The sequence below is a fragment of the Trematomus bernacchii genome, unplaced genomic scaffold (genome assembly GCF_902827165.1).
Source record: "Trematomus bernacchii unplaced genomic scaffold, fTreBer1.1, whole genome shotgun sequence".
In the NCBI taxonomy this organism is placed as follows: Eukaryota; Metazoa; Chordata; class Actinopteri; order Perciformes; family Nototheniidae; genus Trematomus; species Trematomus bernacchii.
In genome coordinates, this window is record NW_022988050.1 from 2,208,868 (window position 1) to 2,226,478 (window position 17,611).

Consider the following 17,611-nt stretch of genomic DNA (forward strand, 5'->3'; position numbering starts at 1 on the left):
AACAATGTGCAGGATTGCAATCTTGATTCATTACAAATCAAATGAAAAGCAGAGGATGCTCCCTTTAATGAAAGCACACCCCCATTAATGGAGAAGCATTGCCATTATCCTCCAATCTGGGTCTCTCTGACTGTATTACTGTAATATATGTCTTTCAAACCACACATTTGATAACAGTGAACCCAGTGCTAAGGTCTCTGCTCCAGAAGATAATCTTGTTTAGTGGTGGGGGGGTTTCTACAGAGGTGGTCCATCAATTCCATGATTAACACACCTCCCCCTTTGACCTTCTCCGACTCATTTAGGAAATGAGTTTAGTGTCTTTAGAAAGCAACAAGGGCGTCGTGGGGCTGGTTGTTACCTCAAACCAAACACAGCCACGCTTGAGTTGTAATCCAATAAAATCATTTATGGTATGAGTCATTGCTTCGTAGTAAACCTAGTCAGGGTCAGATCATCTGTAGCTGATGAGGAGCTTATTTGAATATGTGCGTGCAAAAATATAGACGTCAAGCCCATTTGAACCTCTGTGACTTCTACAATAAATATGAAGCTCAGAAATCCACGTTATCAAGTGGTGGGTTGAGAGGGTCCAAAGGGTTTAAACTCCAACATGTGCACCACAGAACAAGCGGCTCTGTTAATTTCCCCCCTCATAAAAAACTAAATCCCTCAAAATCTACTTTCAGGAATAAATCCCCTGCTGCTCTTCACACCCAAAACTAACAACTGTCCCCGGGCCCCCACTGAAACCAGAGGCTTTGGTGGCATTTAGACTAATGCCGTGTGCACAAACCCACACCCGTCTGCACCAAACTGTCACTTTTATTACTTTCTCTGTTTATTTTTGGTTACATATCAATTCATGTTGAAGCCATTTGTTAAAAACTAATTTCAATGCATTGAGATATGTTTCAAGGGCTGTATTTATATCAGATGCATGGCACTTCAACACATGGAGATCAGAGTGGAAATCCCACACTCACTTAACCCTGGCTGCAGCCCCAGTTTTCACTGACTTGTGTGAGTGTGAGAGAGGACTTATCCAGATACACTGGCTTTAAATTAGTGACTCCATCGGACTTTAAAGTGGATGAACTTTAAAAAAATAAAAATAAAGATAACCCTGTTAACCTGCTGGCCCTGCAGCACAATGGGACGCATGGAAGGAAGCAGGAAGGCGAGTGAAACTTCCTCTTGGATCCAAACTGTAATCTAAAACCCGCCGCCCCCAATCCCTCTAACTAATGCTGAAGACATGCTCTGCTTTAAAGCCTGGGTCACACATACATGACACAGACATGTGCACATGAGCACACACCAAGGCCAGCTGGCGCTAATCCCACACGCTCGCTCTCCCCGCCGCTCTGTGAGCCCGATACGAGTCCGTCAGAGCGGAAGTGTGATGTATAACAGAGCATGCAGATGTTGGCGTTCACCAGCCGCTGCCTGCCTTTAACCTACTTTGCCTGAGTGATGAAATGATGTGACGGTATGTGCAGCAGCAGATAGTCTGAGTGGCTGTCTGCTGAGGCACTTTGGCTGTGAGGCCGATGTGAGGATGTTAAAGAGGTCACGTTACAGACGGTGAAGTGTCATGCACACATGAGACTATGAGCACGTGCAAAAAGCATGTAAGTAAAGCTGACATTTTAGGGCTACATATACAAAATAACATCATTCAATATCCCATTAACATTGTTTTCTGGAAATTAAATCACTTGGTTCACTCCATGTGTTTGGATAAGGATAGGGTTAAAAACAGTGTTATATTGTTGTGTATTTGATATGTCTGTTTTTGTTGCATTTAATGACAAGCAGAACTTCAAAGACTTATAAAGCAAAGATAGCATTTATTTTTGATAAGGCAACAGATTATTTGGTGCAAGTTAGATTTGTGGCAAATTGCCGAAAGCTCAAGGCAATGTATTCTGATGATTGTCATTATACAATTACAATTATACGATACAGAATTGCAGCAAATCCAAACTGAAAAGCAGGAACTGGAGAATGTTTGGCATTTTATTTTGCTTCAAAAAAGTATTAAATGGTTAATTGATTATCAAAATAAGGACCATTTTTGTTGGTGTTCTGCTTATTCGAATCACTGAAAAATAATCAGTTATCTGTCAAGTCGTTTCAGCTCCACGTCGAGAGAAAGAACAAGATAAAGTACAGACATACCATACAGAAATCCATTAAAACAGAACACATAGAAGCTGAGTGTACGCTGAATCATCAATGTGCCAAATTAATTAGGTATGGGGAGCAGCAAAAATTGTACGGTGAAAACATCAAAGACTATTCCTTAACAAGAAGCACATTTTGTCTTAGTAAGCACACTGACTTTCTTTGAAATTGTATGAAAAAGTCATTGTTGTTGTCCTTTTAAGCAGTAGTACAGTAACTGTTCTGTAGCCTGTTCAGTAATAATTCAGAAACAACAGTCTGTGTGTGGGAGGAGAGATTTGGGGGGCTCAAATGGCCTCTAGTTTTTAAATACATCTGGGGTCACGAGGAGAATCTGGGGCTCGGGGAGCTGAAGAGCCCTCATGCTGATTATTCTGGTTAATCTGCAGGTTTTTGGGGAGGGACCTCCTGCTGTGAGTGCATTTGTGTGGTTGCATAGGAGGTGGTCTGCACACCATGTCCTCCTTATATCACACATCTGCTCAGCATCAGCACTATGTCAATATTTGATTCGATGAAGGGAATCTAAGGGGCTTCCACTGCCATATGCCGGGGCGGCCAAAGTAACCATAATCTGATGATTTGATCGGCCTGAGAAAGAGTTAGATAGATGCTGTTTCTCCTGGCGGTGGGGCGGGATGAGGGGGCTTTTACAGGCTCAGTGCAGTCCAAGTGGCATCCTGTGCACTCGCTGCAGAGGGTCTCAGATGAGAGGCCAGGTTTGAAAGGGGAGCAGTAAAAGTGTAGTCTATAAAGTCTATGTTAATATATTTCATTATCTCTCTCATGGTGCTAGAATGTCTAAAATTCAACAAGAAGTGGTACAAAGAGTACAGGTGTCACACAGAGTTAGATTCTCACTGCTAGTATCGACTCCCTGAATGTTAGCATACTGACATGCAATGCTAAGATGGTAAAAAATGGCTTTAAGCATTGTTGTGCCTAGTTAAACATACAATATCTGGGTCTCAAAAGTGTACGGAGGTGCCTTAAGGTGCAGGTACTTAAAAAAAAAGCATTTTCCTAATGGCCAGCAGGGGTTAACTCCACTGGTTGCAAAAAAGGAGTTCAACCTAATTGAAGTCTAGGAGAAATTTAGCCGACTTCTCACTTGATTTGGTAACCCAATAATAATTTTTCTGAGGAGTTTATGCTTTTGACAGGTCTCTACCACGATGGTGTTTGGTCTGTGTGTTGTTTGTGTCTTACTTTTGTCTTATGTCTTGCTCACTTCCCAGAGACTATGACAACTTCTTATATACAACATGAGCAAACGTTTTACTTGCTAAACCTCATTGCTAGCCGGCTGACTTTAGCATTTACATCTAAAGCACCATTGTGCCCAAGTACAATGTGAACGTCACATAGCTTCTAGACTATTTAAGCGTTCATTTCTTTAATATTGTCAAATTAAAAGCTAAATCAGGATTTTCCCTATCTCAACAAACAAAAGATGGAAGACATGGATGTGACATTACATTTTGAAGGGCGACATATATATTTGAAGGATCATTTCCTGACAGACGCTGCTGCTGCCTCCTGTAGGTGTCAGGTGATTGACAGGAAGCAGAATGAATGTGACGCTTTATCTGATATGAAACACGCTCACCTCCATTATTGTGATGGATATCTAGCTCGGGAGGCAATTTTGAAATCTGTAATCGGGTTTTTTTCATTTCTGCACACAATGCAGGAGAGGAAATATGTTTTGATATCTCAGATGACGATATGCAGGCTCCAGCAGGGAAAGCGTCAAACTGCATGATTGGCTCTGACTTCAAACCTGCAGAGCGCAGATTCAGGATGTTCCTGTGATGCTTGTGCGCCTGCCTGCAAAAACACTGACTTCTGCCGGACCACCATGATCCCGTTCACAATGACACTAGAGCAACGTTTGATCGAAACCACCCCACAATGTATGGGCTCTCCTGGTATTCACTCACTACGTTTTCTATTGACGGATTAAATATCAACCCGTCCCATGCTACCTGCTGGATCAAAGACAGCTCTGTGATCAGCAGGTCAATTTGAAAACAGAACAGGAAGAAAATATACTTGAACAAGGTCCGGGCAACGTTTAGATATCATGACATGAGACTAGATATCATCTCTTCGATTTTGAATATCGTTAACAGATGTCTTTTTCCTGGTTTTAAAGACAGCCATAGAGTAAAGCCATGTCATTTTCTGCAATTACCTTTGTTCGATTTATCAAAGAATCCGTATAATCGATTCTTATTAAGTAAATATTTTGTAAAAGCAATATCTTCACGACTTTAAGGTAATTATTCAATACCATAATATGATTTATTCATGTCGTCCAGCCCTAACTTGAACATTTAAGCAACAGGAAATGAAATGAAGGTGTGCAAGAACATGTTATTAAGGTGAGAACAAGCTGTGATTTTTCTAATTGTATTGAGCAAAAAGCCAGGAAACATGCCTCTTTATACCCTCCAGCCTCTCTCTCTGCACACCCCTCCCTGTGTATGGTCAGCTGGACCCTGTTTTCTCTTTAACCCTCCTTCCACTGACATGAAGTGTGGATTACTCGAGCACACTACATCTCTGCAGCCCTTCAATGTCTGCCTGTGTTCCTCCTCGACTCCAGCTCATTTAATTTGCCGTTCCTTTTGTCTCCCATCTGCTCTGTGTCTCGCGCTTAAAGAGCTTCCCCTCTCGACAGCTCTGAGCAATAACTCCAGGCAAAGCGTACCTCTATTCACAACAGCAGAAATGTTGCCTTACAATGTCTTGTATCCCCCCCACACACACACACATACTGCCATGGTGATGGGAACATGTTGGGAAGCCTCCCCAGTTCTCTCCTAATCAGGTCCATATGTAGTCCTCTCTCTCACCACTTAAGTCAGGCTGTTTGTTACGAGCTCAATCCCCGCACAGGGCTGTCTGTGTTTGTGCATTTATCTCGTTGCATGTGGTAGACTCTGCTGTATATTTAATCTTCTAATGTTGCACCACAAAAACCCATAATCTTGGCAGTCAAAATTAATTCCTGTTCTTTCCAAATCTCCCCTTAAGCCTTTAAACAACACAGCCAGCCTGTCGGGTCAACCGATGAGATTGTAAAGAGCACATTTTAGCACATTATTTTGGCATCTGTGTCAACACACATTTGAGAAGCGTTTTGCCTAAAACATTGCAAACATTCATTCATTTCAGGATACTGGGTTGTTGCAGGAAATGTGGAAGTGGTGGATTCAATCCAGCTCCGTGTTTTGATATCCAAGAGGAAATTATTTCTGCAGCCAGGTGAAAAAACAGATGTGAAGTATGAAAGAGGCTCACATAAAACCAAAAGCTTTTAAGGTATTTATAATTTAAGATATACTCAGTGGTGGTACTTGCACTGGTCTATTATTTGACACTTTGGGAAATACGTTTTTTTTGCCAAAATGTAGATAAAAAGATCCATACCACTATCATGTCGTTACGGTAATGAAGCTACGGCCAGCCTCCGGGAAACTTAGCTTAGCACAAAGACTGGAAACAGGGACACTTTTCGTATAAAAGGTAACAAACCTATAAAGAGTCTGTGACATAACATCCCCATTAAAACCGTAACACCATTTATTTTGTTATGAAACAAACTTTTTGTTGATTTTGTTGTGCTTTTGTTTCTTTGGACAGAGCCAAGCTAGCTGTTTCGCCTGTCTCCAGCTTTTATGCTAAGCTAAGCTATTGGCTACTTGGCGTTAGCTTCATATTTAGCGTGCTGACTTGTTAGACCAAAACATTTTCACACTTGAGACTGAGCAGGAACTAGTGTCTAGTTCTTTGTCATTTATGCTAAAATACAGCTGCAGGTTGATTTGATCTATCGACAAATGCTCTAATAACTTAATCTCTAATGTATTTAACCTAGCATATTGCACAAGCAGCAGGTTAGGTAGATAAGACATCCAGATGCAGAAAGACACAGCTGCTCTGCTTCCATCTAGCCATTCTGCTCCGACCACTTACAATAAGCCAGCCTCCCTGTGCGAGGTATATCTGGAGAGCAGCCGCAGCTCGCCCCTAAAGACTGTCTGATGTCCTCCCACACACTCACCCTAAAGCCACAACAAAGGCTGTACCCTAATCACACCAACTTCCCCTTCTTACCAGCTAATCCCCCTCAGAACTAGAGCACTAGGCGCCAAGAAATCACACATACAGTGTGTTGATTCAGGTTTTCACAAAAGAAAGCCACCCAAGCTTGGGTTTCCTGCCTGCTGGGGTGATCGTGATGTGAAATAATTGAATTAAGTCAAATGTCCAGTAAGTTTAAGGAGATGTTTACAAAAAAAGCAGAAAACACAGACGTTTCTTTTCTTTCTTAGGGAGATATTTCCAATCAGAAAGCCAAGGCATGACACTGCACACAGACACTTCCAGGCGTGCACCATTAAAAAGGCGCCTACAGACAAAACAGTAAGTGCTGCAGTCAGATACGACTTGTTATTTCAGCGCACATTTAGTCCAAAGAGAATAGAAGAATCGAAGGAAAAGGCCTTTCCCATTCAACTTTTCCCACGCTCAGATAGACAGAAGAGTGTTGATTGACAGAGCGGAGGTTATCACGACACACGCAGGAAATATGGTGAAGGAAACCCCATTAACAAACATTTCAGCATATTTTTGGGCGTCTGTACGGCTTGTTTAAGAGCCTCAGTCGTCGCAGACATCTTTATTCAAATGAATTCTATTAATTTAAGAGTTTTAATACCCAAAATTCCCCAAAGAGCCCAGTCCATATTAATCCCCTGACGACAGCGTCACAAAGCTCCTATAAAGAAGAGAAAATACAAGGATGCCAAGTGTTAAAAACTCATGGCCTTCATCCAGCAACTCAGTGAACAGCTTTCCAGCCAATGTCTGCTTCTGTGTTCTTTCCACTTCTCCATCCAGCTATACAAAGATGCTAAAAATAGACGCGTGAGTAATAAAAACACTTAAGCCTGTTGCTGAGTTGAGCATTTTGAGGCCAGGCCCTTGTCTGCTCTGTGGCATGTAAACGGAGCAGAGAAGCGCCTTCTTTGATTAGCAAGCACAGTAAACATGTAGTAATGAATCCCATGCTATAACTGTAAATAATGCACAGTATTGTTGTTTGCAGAAAAGTTACGTTTAGAAATATAGTCGCTGTGTGCAGGTTGGTCCAACTCCACCGTTAGTCCACCAATGATGCTCAAATGAAGGTTTTCCATTGGTTGACAAAAGGTTTCTCAGTTCAGAAACGTCACCATCCTTTCCTCAGTTTGGGGCCCTGTGTAATCAGTAACTGTGATTACTCACCACTAACTGTTTCCGACTGATGAGAGGTTGCTTGTGGGAGCCTCAGGGCACTTTCACAAGACATTGTCAGTTTGGCTAGTCCGAATCAGAGTGAAATTAATAGTCTTGGTTCGTTCTATTTAGTCTGGTTTGAGCAGAATTTAATGCGGACCAAACCAAAGAAATCTATGTTATTCGTCAGAGTGGATAATGTAAACATAAAAATCAACCAGCGCTACATGAAAAAGATTCCTTTCTCCTCCAGTTTTTCATGGAATAGTTTATAAACATTGACATTCTGTGGACTTTTTCCGCATTTTCTGTATGATGAGCAAATGTATGCAGAAGTCCAAGTCAGTACTCTCCCATTCATGTTAAAGAAGACATATTATGCCCTTTTTGAATTTCATATTTGTATCTGGTGCCTCTGTGAAATTATGACATGCTTTATGCTGGAGGGAACTTTGGGATTTTAGCCTTTACAGACCATTTACAAATACCAATAATCCTGCTTTGTGGTTAACTTTCAGCATTGGGTCGGATTACATTTTCACTATCATCAAACCCTTAAGCACTCACTTGGAAAAGGACCAGACCTGTTGTTTCGGTCTGCAACAGAATACAATTATAAGGCACTAATGTTGGCTTGTGAAAGCGCCCTTAGCTGTTCATATACTATTTATTAATCCTAAAGAGTATCATGGCATCTGTTCCCTCTTTAGTCCGGTGGTGCAGAACAAATCATAGCCCCAACTTTGAACATATGTTGCGCACATTGTACATGCAAGCGTGAGAACATACCATAGTCCCTAATGCACACACATGATGGTAATGTGAACCATTGTTGGCATGCAAAAAGCACCTTAGAGCAACAAAGCACAGATTGTCTATGGATGTATTCAAAGCCACTAAGCGGAAAAGCCCCAATACATGACGTTGACAATTATGTTCTTTGTTGAAATGTCCTGATCTGTATTTTATTTCAATGTTGATTTTATATGAATTTGACCCATTGCTGTGTACAAAATCTGACACATGTTAGTCCAATTTCTGCATGTTCTGATTAAAAACTATTATCATATATCGGTTTATGAGTTGTATCTTCTTCTGCTGTTGAATTAGTCACTGTTTTAATTGGCACAGCTCTTGATGAAGGTGTCACTTTGACTTCAGCAGCTGTAAGTGACTAGGTGAGACCGATTTAGCTCTAAGTGCCCGTGCTGTGATACCAGCCGATCAAGGTGTGTGCATGTGAACAATGTTAAGTGATGCATGCAATAGAGTGAGACGCAGCGAGGGTGTGAGTGAGCGAACGAGAGCTCTTAATTACTTTAACATTTATGGTAAGTTATTTCAACAACTCTGCACACAATCTCTCTCTGGGATGTGTTGTATGTTTCCCGTTTGATCTTAGACAGACAGCGTGCCTCTGTGCTCCCTGACGTCCTGTCACATTATTCAGTATCTCTTCACTGGTCTGCTATATGGCATGTGGAACAAGTGATTAGATCAACCTATAAAGGGGAAGTGTATGGTCTATGATATGGTTTGAATCCCAAAGAGAACACATGTCAATTTCTACACTGTGATTTTAGTAGTATTATTACTTTCAACAAGATTCTCAAACAACATTTGGAGATGGTGACATACTCAAATCTGCCCTGTAACACACAAGATGAATTACATATTGCTTGTGTAAAGTTTATAAAGACCTTTTTGAGCATTAAAACATGGAGACATGTCAGAGTAGAGGCAAAAATACAAATATGAACCTGAAAATGAGCAAAATAGGTCCCCTTTAACATCAATGAAATCAGGCATTGCAACTTCAACTTCAAGGCAATACTTCTTCTGGTTCTGGTTCATTGAGACAGTTCAGACAGGAGAATACTGTGAGGGGGGTGAAAAGTGGAAGTCCAGATGAGGGTCTCTCCTGGCTCATGCTAATCTCTCACAGTTTAACTGACAAACTGTTATCAGCCGTTTGTTTACACTACACTGCCTTCACGGCCTTCAGCCCACAAGGCGGTTTGGATTATCTGCTCATAAGCATCCTGCGCTGTGTTTCAGAACACACATAATAACTGATATGGGCCTCCGAGCTGCGAGCGCTAATCCTGAAGCACCATGCAGCTGCACGGCTTCAATTCATGCACTTTATCACAATATCAAACAGTCAGGTCTCTGGCACCAAATACTTTATTATATACCTGCTGGATTTTTACTTTCTATGCTTGATTTAATATTTACTTTGGATAATTTTAGCACAATGTGACTTTATAAACCGTCAGCTTCAACTCAATATTTGTATTCCTTTATTGTCCTAGCCACTTCCTCTTTTATGTTTTTGTCAAAATAACTGTTAATATGCATGTTTTCTGTACTGAAAATGGCATTTAAATGTATGTTTGCTTAATTTATAATATTCCATATCATTGCACACATATATTTGGAACAATCTGCAGCTTTTGAAGTAACCTTAACATGCTTTATCTGAATCAAATATCATAATAGGGACCTATTTTGTATGTTTTTTATCAAAGGATGTAGCTCCTGCAAGGTCTCTCCTCCATATGGAAGGCTGCCAGTCCATCTTATCATTTTTCCACCAGTTTAGAGGCTTCAAACGGAGCAACAAGATAGTGAGAGCAACTTCAAAGCCTTACAGCAAGACATCAAACAGATGGAGAAGGTGCATGCATGATAAAAAAAAATGCTGTGTTTTGGGTTTTTTATTGCCATGACTCCAGCATTTCGATACGGTTCTGTAGCTGCAGGAGACTCTCTCTCTCACTGAGAAATGCTCTAATAATGTCATGATTTGTTGTTTTTCTGGGCTGGTTTGCAGAAAAACATCCTGGTTGTTAATTCTCCACACACACCCTCCTGACTCACACACACACACACCCATCCATCCATCCGTGCACACAGGCTAAGGAAGAAACCCAATAAAGGGACAGAAAAACAAAAAACAGCCTTACCGTGATTGTCTTCATCCATGTTGATGGCAGCAGTGACAGGGGAGTCAGTCAGGAAGGTGTGTCCGGGTGAAAACCTTTTGGAAAAAAAATGTATTTTGATTTTTTTTACAGCGGGATTTGTCTCTGCTTTCCCCCCGCTGACAGACAGTCGAAGCCGGCGTGTTGACAGACAGATGAAGGGGTCTGGTGCCAAGATGTCAGCGGTTAAATTAATGTGAAAAGAGGCAGAAAAATAAAAACCGCAGTCTGGGTGTAAATTAAAGGGAGCTGGTTAATTGTATAGCGGGTTTTCAGAGGGTCTGACCGCGGTGTGAGGCTCCAGCAGCGGCAGCGTTTCTCCCTCTGTGCTCCATCCTCCAGTCTGCACCGGTCTGCACACACTGAGCAGGGTGGCGTCACTAAGCCCCGCCCCCTGCTAATATAACACCCACACACACACACACACACACACACACACACACACACACACACACACACACACACACACACACACACACACACACACACACACACACACACACACACACACACACACACACACACACACACACACACACACACACACCACACACACACACACACACACACACACACACACACACACACACACACACACACTATGAAAACAGTTCAATTACAATATATGACATCCAAAAATACTGTAGCCTATGAATTTAAATGTATAATTGGACAATATAAACTCCCCTAAAAAATGCTATAAAAAGACACTAATTCCCTGAAAATTACAAAACACTTAGAGCTAGTTGTGGGGAAAGTATTTAAGAGAAGCAATATCAAATTATGAGCACAAACATTCATGCATTCATCATTTTTTTTAATAGATACTAAAAGTTATAATCTAAAATAAATAGAGGATTTTTGTATGCTGGGATCTCTCTAAATCTTTGCATGATAAACAGTGACTGAATTGTGAGGTAAAGATTTTAAAGAAAAGCGTAATCAGTGCACATAGTCAAGAGGCTATATGTAAGTTAGACTATTGGAGTTGATCTATTTGTTATTCAGACACTCTATAAAACACTGATTCTTGTGTTTGGTTACTGTTTAAGGTCAGAGGACAGGCTCCTTCAGTTCAGCGAGGGGTTAAACTCCTTAATCAATGAGGTGAAGGTAAACGGATAAGGACACATGCCAGGGGGCTTTGGGATCACATTTAACTCATTCACCTCATACATCTACTCAGTCCATCAATATACATTCAAATCTATCTTAATAATATTGCAACAGTATAAAATGAAACTTTGATATTTAATAAAATAAATATTGATCTCATGTTAATTATATGAGATGGTCTCACACACAAACTCTGTCCATGCACTGCTCCCCAAAAGTGATTTTTACATCATTGTATTAATGGCAGATGTTAGGCTTTGTGGATATTTTGTTTTTATGCTGGTTGACTTTTAATTTTTCATTCGTTTTGATATGCTTTTTTTACATTTACGGTTACCAACATATGATTATCACCATCCACTCTCTTTTTGAGTTTGATTCATTTGTATAGATAGTGTGATAATATTGTTATCTTGAATTCCTTTGGCCATGGTAGTCTTGTAGTAAGAATTGAAATTGTCACAGTCCCTAATGCAAGTATGATCACTTTACATTGTATTACTTTGTTTAATATTATACATTTACACTTGAGTATTTCAAATGTTATGATTTGCTTCATTTGTCATCCACAGTTTTGGTAAACCTATTCAAGAAGCCTTACATAAATGCACGTCAACTCACTGATTCTGACCTCATACCTCCGCCCTACTTTGCTATATGGTGACGCAGGCATGTAGACACCTCAAAAAATAAAACAGCTCAAACATTTCCCGTGTGTCCCGGCCCATGTGAGCTCATCCCTCTTTTCCAGGGAAGATCCCGGGAGCAGGGATGTTCTGTGGGGACGGATGTGAGGCTGGAGCCAGTGTGTGGTCCAGAGTGCAGGAAGGGAGTTGTGCTGAGACGAACTGTGCAGCGCTGCAGGCGGACAATGGAAGAAAGTTTTGGAAAAGGAAGTGATGTGATGGCCCTGCCCTCCACCCTCATTTTTTTTTAAATCTGATCTGACCTGTGTCACTGTACTACCAATGGTTGAGTAGTTTCACTCACGTCTATTGTGATTTACCTGTACTTTATTTTAGTATTTCCAGATTAATGATACTTTTCACACCGCAAATCAGAGGAACTACTACTACACTGAGAACCTAAAAAGTGCAATTTTTGGGCCACGATTAAGGCAACCAGGACAAAACATCCTTGGTCTGGGGGCCTTTGTGCCACGGGTTGGGTGTGGTTCAGTCAGGGTAGTTTATTGCCTTGTTAAAAAACAAATTTTCAACTCTTTGTCTAAACCTTAACCATGTGAGCAGAACATCCATTTAAGGGCAGCCTAATGCCACACAATGTTGACTTTTATCTGGTCTACAGTCTTTTCTGGAGGGTTGAAGCGTGAAGCACACAGGACTGTAGGTTTAATTCATCAGTCAGACATGGTCAAATTATCAATAGGCCAACATTTAAGTTGTAGGCATGGTTAAAGCTTTAAGTATCAATTAGCTTGAAAAAAGAGCATCAGTCTTATGATTTGATCACATGTTACACATCGTAATTCTCTATATGTATAAAAACGGCTTTATTCAATCTTGATGATGACACTGCAGTAACCCAAGTTTCTCTTTCCTAAAATAGAAAATAAATGGTCTCACATGTTTTTTCCCTCAAAAGCTCCAGGCATAAACAAATACTGACTCCATAGCTTACAATTAATTTGCGGCATTCCCCCATAAATTCCTCCTCACACCCCCTCAGAGGCCCGCCTGCAGTGGGTTTCATCTTTACTGAGAAACTTGATGATTTCATCTTCATAACCCTCTCTCTTTCTCTGTAATATTTCTGCTGCTGTGGTTCCCTGAAACGCTCGCAAAGAGAGAAGTGTGAGGGAAGTGAAGGCTGTCACTTTTGGGAAAAATCCTGCGTTGAGTGCCGATGTCCAGAGCAACACAGGAAGTGGCTCCGTTTCCAGAGTAAAAAAGGGTGGAGACCAGCAAGAGCTTTCTCTGTGCTACAATCAAATTAGTTTAATCAATAAAAGTCTGGAGTTAATTCATCTGCAATGCTCAGTGTTTATCAGGATTTGGAAATGACGCCGTTGTCTGACAAAGACACAAAGGCATGTTTAAACAAATACAATACAACAGAAGATGTAAGAGTTTGTTTGATTGATATTTGACCCATAAACTTGGCCTCGGTCTGACATCATGTTAGTCACATTTATTTTTCCAGCCAGCAGAAAAAAAACATTAGATGGATGCACTTTATATTTCACTGGAAGCGGGTTACTACAATGCAGCATGTGTCAGCCGCATTAAAACCATCAGTAGACGGACTGACCTCCAGCCTGTGAGTGATTATGGATGACCATGTGCATGTTCAGCAGTCTGATTACAGCCAGGCACATGCACTAATGTATGCATGCATGTGAGAACTGTAGGGTAAGGCTATTTTAGTTGGCTCATGAGGCTTTGTGAAGAAAAATCTGAATTAAAGGGGCCCTATCATGCTTTTTCTGGGTTTTCCCTTTCCTGTTGTGTGTTATATAGATTTTAGTGCATGTTAATGTTCTGCAAAGGCTAAAAACCCTGTGTTCCCTCGAGAGGGAGTTTCTGAAACGCCTCCATTTGACTTATTTGTTTACTTCTGTAACAAAGTGACATCACTACATACGTAACACTCGCGCTTCTATTGGCTAGTGCTCCAACACATAGTACGTGATAGGCTAAGGGGTGGGGCATCTCTAAGCGGTTGATCAATCACAACAGAGCCGGCCAGCTAACCAATCAGAGCAGACTGGTCTCTGGTTTCAGACAGAGGGTGAAAAGAGGTGCAGCAGCACAGGCAGTATAAGAACAGTACAGAGCTTTTTGAACATCAAGGTACAAAATACAAATATTAACCTAAAAATGACCATAAATGGGCCCCTTTAAATCCCCAATCATTATCACATAATAAGTTCTACTCTCTAAAGGTTGTAGAGGTTTTCTGGGAAATATGGGGCAACAAAAACCTTGATAGAGAAAAATAAAATTAAGACAAGTTATCCAAACTGGAATCTTGAAGAAAAGAGCTGCTATATATAATATGCAACAAAGAGAAACATATTTGAGTTTATAAATCTGCAGTACCTTTGTTTTTATTTGATGTCCTGCAAACAGGCTCACCCAAAATGCAATGCCATGAACTTTTGTCACACTCATGGGGAAGTGACCCTGTGCTGCGTGGGACCGGATTCATCCAGAGAATCTCTTGGCTCATGTTGTTGGCAGTAACGTAAGCAGCACGTATAACCTGCCTCATGACCCATACCATAATAATGAGGTACTGTAGATGTTGAGCCCTGCAGCTTCAGTCCTCTGTATTCGAGTCTGATTCGTTTTATTGAGACATGCTGATAATGTAACGTCTACTAAGCTCTTTTATGCACAGAAATATTGGTGTTTAAACTATACAAAAACATGCTCTATGTATCTGTAATGTCACTGAGGACAGTCTACTACCAGTAAAGGGTCACTTTATGGGTTCCTATGAAAATGTAGTGTGTTGTGTGAAGAAAATACTCAAAGCCGGGACTTAAAAAGTCTGGTGTGTTTCTGAGGAATTCCTGAATCCTCTGAAAACCATCTGCAACAGTCCCACACACATTCCTGCTAACACAAACACACAGAAACGTGTCACACTTCCTTTCTCACAATGGCTGAGAGAGTGAAGCTGGCCATACCGGTAAAGAACGGAAGAGAAACTGAAGAAAGAGAAACACACACACACACACACACACACACACACACACACACACACACACACACACACACACACACACACACACATCACACACACACACACACACACACACACACCACACACACACACAAATCACACACACACACACACACACACACCACACACCACACACACACACCACACACACACACCACACACACACACACACACACACACACACACACACACAGAAAAGGAGAGGGAGGACAAAGGGAAACGCGTGGGACATCTTTCCAGCTGGGAGCAAAGGGAAACTTCCCATCACATCCACAGCAGCAACATGTGACTCTCCTCACAGCGTGAACAGATCTGATCGAATGTGAATGCAGAAATGACTCATAAGTGGTTGTCATCAGAAAGAAATAGCGTTTCAAATAAATGGGACTGGACATAAGTGATCACTCAGAAGCTCCACTTCCACCTGATGACTAAAGCTCTGCAATTGCTGCATGTCATTTCCCATGAAGAGGGAGGACTGCTTCAAAAGTGTATTTTTAGCGACATTTAACGTCTGCTGCCAGTCTTTAAAGCTGCAATCTGAACATCCTTCCCTACAGATCAACACGCAGTCGAACGTTAGAGGCTTGCAGGGAGCATCAAGTTTCATTTTACAGTTTCCACACAATAAAAAATAATCAATTTCCTTCGCTGAGACATTTTGAAATGGGATTTGTTGTATGGTGCAGCCATTGGGGGATCATGAGACAATAGGCCACTGGGCACAGACATGTAAAAGTCCATAACATCAAGATTTACAGACTGTATTGTAGCAATATTGTGTTACATCGGGGTCATTTTGTTTCCTTTTTTAGTACTTTTATGCCATTTGTTGTGTTCCTTGTTGTTTTTTTGCATCTCTTTGTGGTAGTTTTGTGTATCTTTGTGGTTATTTGCCCTGTTTTGCAGTTGTTTTGTGCCTCATTGGGGTTATTGTGTTTATTTTTTGGTCATGTTGTGCCTCTTCATAGTCATTTTAAGTATTTTTTGGTTATATTGTGTAATTGACTGTTATGGTCTTTTTGTTCCTATTTAAGATTTAATTTGCATCTTTTTGCAGTTGTTTTGTGCCTCATTGAGGTCATTGTGTTTCTTTTCTTTTGTCAATTTGTGTCTCTTGAAGTGACATTTTGCAGGAGAAAACCAGGCATTATGCATCCCTCGGCCGGTGATGATTCAGTAATCCATCTGCAGCTACATTTAGCAGAAGAGTAAGGTGTATTTGTTTGCATTTATGATCGTATATGCGTAGTGAGAAGCGATAAATGAGGTAAAAAGTTGTCCTTTGATGCAGCTGTGACACATTATCTATCAACGTTCTATCTTTATCAGATATGCAGTGCTCTAATCAGACTTGTCTCCAGAGATGAATTCTCTAAAAAAATCTATCAGATGTCACGGTTCGAGCTGCTGAATGATTCATAGCAGTGCTAGATATATATAGGATCTTATTACTGCAGGATATATGGGGCTTACATTGATCACATGGGGGAACTAGAAGTAGCAGTAACAAACAACCTCTGCTTCAACATCTGCTTTATGTTCTCAGTTCAGCTGAAATTATGACGATAACTTGAGGATACTCTCATCCTTTAGCTTTCACTCCATTAAAAAATGTTATTTACTCCACATTGTGTGATGGCAGGCCTCCCGTGGCCTCTGTTGTGAGTGCTATACCATTACAGAGCACATTCTGCCATTTAAGTGTTGATTGCCTGCAGACAGTCAATCGGACTCCTATGCAAATGAGAGCACCATGACAGGGGTCATTAAACCTCTGTGATTATTTAGAGAGCTAACGGTTAAACATAATGATGCGATAAAATGACTCTCACAAAGGCAGTGTGAGAGGGAGGTGAGGGCGGCGGGGAGGCAGGTGGAGAGCTGAGCGTGACAGTGCACAATAAAAGCCTCGCCAAACAAAGTTCACTTAAATAATAGCAACGCTTTCTGAATCACCTTATAGGAAGTTCTTGTACCAATCCTTCCAAGGACAGGCTAGGATTAACCTTATTTTCTTTATGCTAAGCTAACGTAGATGCTTCATTCTTTATGATGATATGATTGGTGGGTGTAATTCAGTCGAAAGAAATAGTTCCTACATGAAATGCTTTCAACAAGGTCTCTGAAGGGTTTTGTGTATATAGGTCATGATTTCTTAATCTTGAAAGATATATTACTGTTGAGTTTTAAATGAATATTTTTGGTGCTCAGAGCACTACAAGCAGAGTGCCGCCTAGTTTCATTGCATGAGAGAAAAGGCAGACATCTCTTACACTCGGCAATTTACATTAAACCAATCTTGATAAATAGATAAG

The 17,611-nt window shown here is 40.9% G+C and overlaps 1 protein-coding gene across 1 annotated transcript in view; it reads right to left on the reverse strand.

Moving 5' to 3' along the window:
* LOC117473692 (cytohesin-3-like) overlaps window positions 1-10,850 on the reverse strand; it is a 33,302-nt gene extending 22,452 nt beyond the window's left edge. The window contains 2 exon segments of the mRNA XM_034119441.1: window positions 10,449-10,522; window positions 10,753-10,850. Of these exon segments, the coding sequence (XP_033975332.1) occupies window positions 10,449-10,467 (19 nt within the window). The 5' untranslated portion in view covers window positions 10,468-10,522; window positions 10,753-10,850.
* Window positions 10,851-17,611: the final 6,761 nt, after the last annotated feature.